Source organism: Hemibagrus wyckioides, linkage group LG16 (genome assembly GCF_019097595.1).
Source record: "Hemibagrus wyckioides isolate EC202008001 linkage group LG16, SWU_Hwy_1.0, whole genome shotgun sequence".
NCBI lineage: Eukaryota > Metazoa > Chordata > Actinopteri > Siluriformes > Bagridae > Hemibagrus > Hemibagrus wyckioides.
The window spans coordinates 10,645,403-10,655,000 of NC_080725.1; the positions used below are offsets into that span (position 1 = coordinate 10,645,403).

The following is a 9,598-nucleotide window of genomic DNA, read 5'->3' on the forward strand; positions in this document are numbered from 1 at the left end:
CTAACAGGGAAACGTTACAGGCTGTTATAGAGTCAAGATTAGAAGAACTTTCTAGGTTCTAGATTGAACATTTTTCTTATAGTCTTTTTAATCTAAAAAAAAAATGTTTTTAATGTCGTGTGAACTTTAAAATGATTTGCTTTCTGAAGACTTTCTTGAGAGAGTTGTGATTCTAATGCAAAATCTTGTGAACTTTAGGACCTTCCATTTAAAAAAAAAAAAAAAAAAAAAAAAAGGTTCCTGAAGGGTTCTTCAATGTTCCTTTTTGGAAGTGTAAGTATCAGGAAAAGCCTGTCATAAACAGACAAGCTGAAGAAGGTTTCTCTGTTCTCGACTGAACCTTTTTTCTAGTACTTGAGATCTGGGGGGTATGTTAGTGTGCTTACAACCTTTTCTTCTCTAGTGTGGATGGTTTGTACTGTAGTATATGGTATGTGAAAGAAGCAGTCACTATAGATTTTGCTCCAGAAATGGCACAAAAAACAAAGTATGTTGGGTTAATGTCTGATAAATTGACACTTAATCAGTGAGATTTGACTGACTACCCCCCCCATGACTTCCAGCGTCATCTCACATACATTCATTTTCTTTCATTTTCACACTCTTTTCCAAAACTTTGTCATAGTTACAGTGTTTCCACATGTAGGAAGTCTCAGTTCTTCAAAGGTCCACACTCTTTCCCCTCAATGCAGAAGGTTTACATTAGCATTTGATGGCATTTAGGTGCAAATCACAATTTATTTTCATCCAGGAAATGCACAGAAAGCAACGGGGGACCTTACGAGCGCTTGCTGAGAGCTTTCAGTCTAATGGAGATTAAGAGGCACCAAAACAAACAAGGTCTGCCGTCCACACAGAGCAAAACACTCACAACCCGAGAACCCGAACAATCACGCGAGAGCACATCAAACGCCACGCTTTCGTTTTTGATCTTCAAAGACGAGCCATCTTCTTTTTTTTTTTCTTTTTTTTTTAAAAAAAAAAGAGAATAGAAAGCAGTTGACTTTCTGGATTGAGGATCACTCAGTGCTGAGTTCATTATTCATGTGTGTGTGTGTTTGTGTGTGTGTGTGTGTGTGTGTGCGGGCACACGAATATATTCTAATATATACGCTACACAGATAGCTTTACATTCTCAACATTTTACCAATAGATTTCACCAACGTTATACAGTGAGGTCCAAAGAAAAACCTTGGATTTTTTTCTTTCATTAAAAACGGGAATCAATTTTAGCAAATATTACCTTTAAAAAAAAAAAGTAGATGTACAATATGTTGCATATTCACTGTTGAAGATTCTGACCCATTACTAGCTCATTGTCTAAAATTCAGAAAATTTGTCTCTATTCAGACAATCTGATGGATTTGTTTGAACACTTTAGGGCTTTTCACACGGTTACACCATTGTTCTAAACCCTGCTTTTAGCCCAGGCTCGAGGACTGTTTGTTTCACACCTGAATTCAGACACAGGATTAACATTGCTTTTTTTCCCGGGGATATGAAACCCTGCTCTGGTGCAGCACAGTGTTAACCCCACACTGCTGTGCCAAAACGTGTGAAACAATGCAATGTTACAACGTTACTCTGAACGTAACTGAACAGCACTTTAGCCCTAAACCACATGCTTAGTGGAAGAGACTTTACAGTTATGGTCAGAAATGTCTGTTCAGGACAAACTGGATAGTGCAGTGAGAAATAACAAATGAAAATTAGAAGAAGCTGGATTAAATTTTGGACCTAATACTTAAAGAGCAGCGAAGTGTCAAGCCTATATTTCTCACTGTATTCATTCAATTCATGGTTGTTGACACGGCAAATACACAAATAAGAAGGTTAAGCCAGGGTTGAGGAGTATACAGTGCCAAAGGTCAGATTATAAATAGCCAGGATTAATTGTTAACCCTGAGTGAAGTATAAGCAAGAAACAAGAAAAGCCAGGATTGTGTTTACACAGTTTACAATCACCCTGGGTTAACTATTATATTTGAAGTGTGAAAAGCCCTACAGCATCAGATTTTACACACACTTCTTGTGAAGTCCTTATGGCTCAAAAGCTAAAGCCTGACATACGATGAAATATTATGAAATTTCTGTGTGAGATTTTGAAAAACGTAAGATTTCTACCTTGCACTCAAGGCTTTGTTCATAATATGGCTCGTGATGATGAAATATTCTGTATCATTTGTTATGATAGAAAATTCTCGGGGTTTTGGACCTCAGTGTACGAGACAGTTGGTGGTTTTCCACTTCCTGTGCGACTGTGCAACGGGGCATTTCAACAAATCCTGAATAAAACGCAAAGGTAACAGTTACAAAGATATTATTTTTTTCCACATGTACATTTCAAAATAATATTTACAGTGGATGATCATTGTACACATCTTAGAAACACTGTTATCTGTGGTAAATTTTGGAACTTTTCACCCTATGTACAAAAAAAAAAAAATTAACGAGAGTGAGTTCTCAGACACGTTTGATCGGACGGTTTTCAGGGTTGTCTTCTGCACGATGGCCCACGTGTGAGTGATTTTTTTCTTTTTTTGGCAGGGCATCACCATCACGGACAACGCAAAAGTCTAAGTCGAGGCTTGCCGAGGCATTTCTGTCCTCCGGCGATCGTGGGTTAGGTCAAAAAAAAGTTTGTTTAATGATGACGAAAAAGGAAAGGCTCATCATATGAAGTACTCTTTTTGGCTTTCGCTGATGACACTCTGTGCACTGGGGTCAGTCTGAAACGCCGCCTCGGGTCCGTCCTCCGATTTCGCTCCTTTCGACTCCTGGGTCTGAAATGTTTCCTTCCGTCTATAGAAGAATCGTGCCATGACAGCCAGGCAAGCTAGGATCACAAATATAACCACGGCGATGACGCCTGAAAAAAACACATTCGTATATATGAGCACGACGAGACGCAGAGGAACAGTGTTACATCACAGCTACGCTCCTGTTACTGTAAGCTTTTATTAAAACCATAAACACTACTGTGGCGTATATTTCTCTCTTCAATGGGCTGAATGTCCTCTGTAAAACCGGTGCTTGCGTTTTTGTAAAACAGTGCAAGGAGATTAAAAGATTGATGTAAAGCAACACAGCATCAGAGTCGCATGCATTTAGTCGTGCATTTAAAGGGGATAATGAGGTCTTTATGAATTTTTAGATCAGAGTCTTGTTCTTGTTTAACAGGAATTAGGACAATCTGTAATTACACACTAATGTTATTAAGAAATCTGAGAAATCTGGACTTTTTATGGTGTTATGATCCTCTCACTTTATTATATAGTATGCATATATGCAAATTTTTGTTTTGATTCCTGTGTATATCTTTCATTGCATTGTGTTAGGCAGCGTCTATGTAATTATGCAGGATAAAAGAGATGTCTAATTGCGGTGCCAAAAATACATCTTGGCTTAATTTATTACCACATTACTCCTGTGAAGCAGAGGATGGCGGTGGAAGTTCCTAAAATGAGCCAAATCATTTCTTAATTAGTTTTGGTGTCCTTAAGATCTTAAGATTTTCTATTAAACATCAGTGGAGTGTCTATAGTTTTTTTTTTTGTGTGAGTTATTTGTTGAATTCTTAACTGGGATTGGTCAGAAGGTGTTGATTGAGTAAGGATTAACAACACACTCCTGACTGCTGTTATATAAAAATAATGCACACTGGGGTGGTGTGAGGCGGCGTGAGGCGGAGTGCAGCTACTCCCCTGGAGTGCGTTATTTTTGTATAACAGCAGCCTGGAGTGTGTCGTTCTGTCTGTACTGAGTACATTGTGTAATTTATGAGCGAGTGACATGTCGCACATTTTATCGGTTTAAGAGTCGGATTTAATGTTGTGGAACATCCGAGAGACAAGTTAGTTCCTGTTCTCATCTATGTTATAGCTGCGATAAAACAGTCTTTCCCTGTTCACCAGCCTCTCTTTTTCTCTCTCGCTCTCACACAGAGACTGAATATATTTTCACATTAACAACTATGAGAATTATTTTGTTAAACTTGTTTTTAAATCTTGTTAGTCTTATGCTGTTTTCAGACCTGTAGATCTGGACTTAAATTTTTATGTTTGTTGCGTTTTGCTCCGTCCACTTTCTCAGCGCAACACTTCAAAACATACAGAAATGTGTTTATGCAAATCACATGAGTAAGCTGTCCTCTCATTGATCAGAGTGAGTCTGGTTTCCAGCATGTCCCTGTCCTCTGCTCACAGCGCTCCAGCAGCAGGTCTGCGATCTTATTACTGCTTTCTTTTTAGCTGTTATTATAATTGATCGGTTTGAGCAGAAATCAATATTTCATCACGACAACAATGTTGCAATTAACCTGTTTTGTTGAAGTCATTACAGGTCATTTTAAAATGGAGAGACGTGCTTTCTTTAATTTTTTTCCTCAGTAATATGTTCATCAGACCGATTTTGAACGAAGGTGCTTTACCTCTTCTTTGGTTCAAATTAAACAACGATTCATTGTGAGCCATTATCAAAAGCAACGCAGTTCCCATCATGCACTGCTGTACAGGCTGGTCTGTCTGAGCTGTAACTTAAGAAACTAACATATTAGAACAAGCATATTCATATTAATTTTTGTTACAGCCAAAACTAACTGTGCTCTTAGCACACCTATATACTCAAATAATGCACACCTTCTGACCGATCAGATTTGAGCATTTAACCATGCTGTGGTATTATTTTCTATAGCAGCAGCAGCTTGTCATTAGTGCTGGCTCTAAAGTTTGTAATAATGCACTTCTCTTACATTATCATTTCCACACACAGGGATTTGTATAGTGGACTCTCCACATCTACAGATTAAAAGCATGTGGAATTGTTGATATGGTGGAGAATATATTAATTTAACATTTATGGAAGCAGTGTTTTCTCACAGTAAAGCAGTAACTTAAAGTGTCAAAGGTTTCTTGGTACATGACAATCTAGATTTTTTATTTATTTAATTTTGTTTTTAGGGCCGACCAGGGAACAACTGCTTAAAGTAAGTGAAAACTGGAACTAAGTTGCTGTTAAATTTGACATGTGGTAAGAGGAATAAAATGACTCCACTGGAGACTCCTTCCACAAATGTGTAAAATTATAATAAAATAAAATAAAAAATAAAAAACCTTTACAGAAACCATCACCATATATACGATTACTTTTTAAAAATATAAACACGATTTAAAAAAATTGTTTACATGAAGCATGCCTGTGAACAAGCTGTTACTATTGAAACCATCAAATATTCAAAGAAGATTTGAATTACAGACAAAAATACCAGATCAGATTTGCTGTTATGAAAAATCAATCACCTTCTGATCAATCCGATTTAAGATTACCCCTGTGCTATAATAGAAATGGTGTTTCACCTCATCCCTCTCAAAATAAAAAGTTATAAGCAGCCGCGATAAACTAAAAAGTGTTGCTGATATTGCTGTAGGAGGAAAAGTGTAACAGAAGTACAGATGTGTAAAGCCGGGGAGAGAAGAAAAAGCAAACAGTCAGATTCTGTGAGGGAACATGCATTTCCTCTTCATCTTAAAACGAGCAAAATGCCCAAAGACGGCCGTTACCTCCAATCAAAGCAGAGTCGCCGCTGATTGCATTGACTACGGGCTCTCCTACAGTGCCCACATGATCTACAGCAGAGAGAAAGAAGAGAAAAGAAAAGACTCACACAGCGTCATGGTCGGCATTCACAGGTCTGCAGTGCAGAGAGGCGGTAAAGCGCGAAAGTGGAAACCGAGAGAAGAAAGGCTATGCAAATGAAATTCTCTAGCATGCAGATTAATAAACTGATTGGCCACCTTAATTTAATTATCAGCATAGAGCCTTCATTTAATTATCAGCATGCAGCCTGTTTCACAAAGTTTTTTTTTTTGCTGTAGTGTTGAAAAGAATCCACTTTGCCATGCCATTTCTTTTATAATAAGAAGGAGCTGCTCTTCCTGTTATTATGGAAGTGGTTACTGTAATGTGTGCATGACTTTTATTTATTTTACTCTCATGTCAGTTTATTCCTAATGGCTCAAGTCATCTCTTTTTTTTTTTTGTAGCAGTAACTATAATACACAGCTGTAAAAAGTCTGGGCAGCCAAATTACTTCCATCAATCCATCCATGTTGTGTGCCAATTATCCTACACAGAGCTGTGTGGAGCCTGGCGCCACCTTATTGCACACTATGAACAAATCAGAGATGCCAGTCAGCCTACAGCGCATGTCTTTAGAATGGGGAGGAAACCAAAGTGACCCCCAACCCTGGACACTTTTCCATTTTATATTTATTTCTAAAGTGAAAAGAAGTAAACACAACTACAGTTTTAGACACCCTTCCAGTTGGTAACTAGGTCAAGTATCGTCAGAATAATAACTCCAGAGAATACCAAATTCTGTCTCTTCAAACCTTGTACAACCTTGAGCTCCTCTAAGCAGCTGTTGGTTAATGAAGATTAATTCATGCCTACTAAGAAAATGGCTTGAAAACAATATCATAGCACCTCCAGCTCACAATATCAGAATGTCATTAAGACAGAGAACTGTGGAAGTCATATGTGGAAGATCAAGAAAACTTTCCAACAGAACTGCAGGTATACTAGTTAGAAAGTTCAAGCAATAAAAAAAAAAAAACCTTAAATCATCATATAACCTTAAGGCCTTGCAGGAAGGTTTAGCTTTCTACTCCGTAGCACTGCTTGCACAAACATAATCTGCATGGAAGAGTCATCAGCAAGAAACTTTAAATGTGACCTCATCACAAAAGTGATGTACAGAAAACAATATCTGAATGAGGCATTTTGGAAACGAGTCCTGTGATCTGAAGAAAAAATGGAACTCCAAAAGTATGTTTTGAGCAAAAAAAATAGAACTGTTAAACATAAGGGTTGATCTAATATACTCTGGGGTTGTGTGGTAGCCAGTGGCACAGGAATCACTGCACTGAAGGTAGAATGGAGTCTAGTAAATATCTGCAAATATGTGGAAGCATATGTAACACAATCAGTGAAGAAACTTAAGCTGAAGAAAATAAAGGACAGGAATCCAAAACTACTTCAGGAAATGCCAGCTGAAACTCTGGAATGGCCTTCACAGTTTCCTGACTTGAAAATCCTTAAAAATATTGTATGTAGGAAGATCTTAAACATGTTATGCATGCAAGATGGCCCAAGGTTATCTCAGAACTGGAAACGCTCTACAATGAAGGGAAGAGTGGGTGAAAATCCATTAAAACAAGAATAGAAAAAAAAAGATTCCTAGCTGTGATATCTGTCAGCGTAGTGTCCTAACTTAGTAGTGTGTGTTAATATCTGCAGGAATGTTATTTTTAAGCCTGAAGCGGAGGTTGTGTGTTCTTCCCTCTTAAAAAAAAAAATACTGGCTGTCAAGATGTAAATTATTTAAACTTTCAAGCCAGAACCTCAAGTTGAGGCCGGAGCTTTAAGGAACTGTAGTAAGGATGTGATGTGGTGTGTTGTGATACATACCAAGCAGTGAGTGGGTGGTCTCGGCTGCGTAGGGGCTGGATGACGAAGATGAGCCACAGCTGGACTCGGTCAGTGTCCCTGTGACAATAACAGGACTGGTGTGTGGATAAAGCAGTGCTGCTTTCAGAGGAGAGATGGAGTTAAACTGGACCACTGACAGGCAGCCTGTAAAGCCCTGAGAAGCCAGACGAGTTATCTCTGCATCCAGCTCATCTGTGAAGACACACACACACACACACACACATATACACACACACACATGCATGTCATGGAGTTCATTCTATTCGATGGATCCATCTCTCTCTCTCTCTCTCTCTCTCTCTCTCTCTCTCTCTCTCTGGCTATTTCAGTCAATTCAATTCCCAATTCCATTCAATTCAACTCTGTGTGCCCTTAAAGTGAAGAAGGCTTTTGTGTTTTCTTGACATTTTGTGTCCTAGCTCAGGTCTGACAGTACTGCAGCAGCAGCAGCTCCACGTTCTGCTGTCCAGTCAGGCTGTGTGCTGCTGATCTATCTAAAATGCAGACTGATTTGTTAATGTATATAATAAATAGTGTAGGACTTAGGCAGCAACTCAGTCTCACGCCATGCTCCTGATGGAAGAGTTTCATTCCTTTGTTGCCAATTTTAATTCTACACTTTTGCTTCCTTATGCCAAAAGAATCAAAATTCAAACAGAATCTAATCATAGTTTCTCTCTCTCTCTCTCTCTCTCTCTGTTGGCCTCAATTATATCTTCAATTTGAAAAAAAATGAAGAAAATGAGATTAAAAAAAGCAAAATACTTTCAGGGTTCAGATAAATATTAAAAAATAAATAAATCTTGTTAATAATTAGCAGATAATTCTTTAATATAGTTTTCTATTTCTTAATTTGTGCTCAGTATTATACATATTAGATAAATCATTTTAAATTAATTTACCTTGGTGTTATTTCCTTTTCTCTTCTATAATTTAATGATACAGGTCTACATTTTAGCCCAACATCATGCAAGAGAATACTGTCATGATCGTATATAAATTGCTAATGGATTAATGTGTGGTTGACGTGACACTAGGACGTTTACCTTGATTAGTGTTTCAATAAACTTGTATGTGACTCAATGTTGGTTGTATTTTGGTATCTACATCATATGTGTTTAATGCAATCATCAAATGGTGTTAATAAATACGACTAATAGAGACATAACCACGGCATTCTCCTTGTGCCCAGTCTTCACTTCTTAGCTCCACCCACTGAGGATGTGATGAAAGGGTGTAAAGAAAGTAATCAATGCCTGAAGGGGGACATCATTCAGACAGGACAAGAGCTTCAGATAACTGCTAATTGTCTGGGATATTCTCCAACAACTGTAGAGTTTTTAAACAAAACAAACATCCATTAAGTGGCAGAAATGAGAGAGGACTGAGAAGAAGGGTCTGACCGGTAACTCAAATCACTACTGTACAGCTGTGTTGAACAGAAAAGCATTTCAGAATAGGCAACATGTCAAACCTTAAGATGAACTGGTTACAGCAGTGTAGCTGCATTGGTGTTCCTAATAAAGTGTCACTGCACGCTGAATTTGCCTTAAACAAAAGTGTACATCACACAATTTCTTCAATTCAGTTTTAAGAATTATATCCTTAACGATGATGACCTAGGATGAATGGCTAAGTTATGGGCTGAAGGATGTACAATTGAGGAATCTGGGAGGCATGCACTGGATGCATTTGTTTTTTTTTAACAGAAGGCTTTTATATATTTACAGCATGTGTGTGTGTGTGTGTGTATATAGCATTTCCTTTGCCAAAGGAATCTCAAGACTCCTGCTTTGTGGCTTTGTGAATATTAACCCTGTTGTCAGATTTGACCCCCCAGCTTTTACAGTACTGTTCTTCCCTGTAACATGCGCTTCATCTTTTATTCTGTATTTATTACACCATAATGATCGATGGCTGGCTTTGTTGGGAATGGCAGAGAATGTGCTTTTATGTTTCAGCTTTAAACTCATGAAATGTGCTCATGCTAATGACACAGAGCAGATTATGCTAAATAGTGCAGCTCAGGGCCTTCTCCAGGATCCAGAAAATCAGATCAAGCCAGATGTGGGAATCTGCGTAATCTGGTCAGATATTCACAGAGCTGCAA

General features: G+C 38.1%; 1 protein-coding gene across 3 annotated transcripts in view; it reads right to left on the reverse strand.

Annotated features, from left to right (window-relative positions):
* Nucleotides 1-313: 313 nt before the first annotated feature.
* Nucleotides 314-9,598, reverse strand: part of cntnap3 (contactin associated protein family member 3) — a 121,934-nt gene continuing 112,649 nt past the window's right edge. The window contains exons 18-20 of one of the 3 annotated variants that reach the window (XM_058412697.1): nt 7,468-7,680; nt 5,559-5,624; nt 314-2,869 (exon numbers count right to left, since the gene is read on the reverse strand). In XM_058412697.1, the coding sequence (XP_058268680.1) occupies nt 2,673-2,869; nt 5,559-5,624; nt 7,468-7,680 (476 nt within the window). In that variant the 3' untranslated portion in view covers nt 314-2,672. The remainder of the gene's footprint in view (nt 2,870-5,558; nt 5,625-7,467; nt 7,681-9,598) is intronic. The other 2 variants (XM_058412695.1, XM_058412696.1) reach the window with 2 other exon arrangements.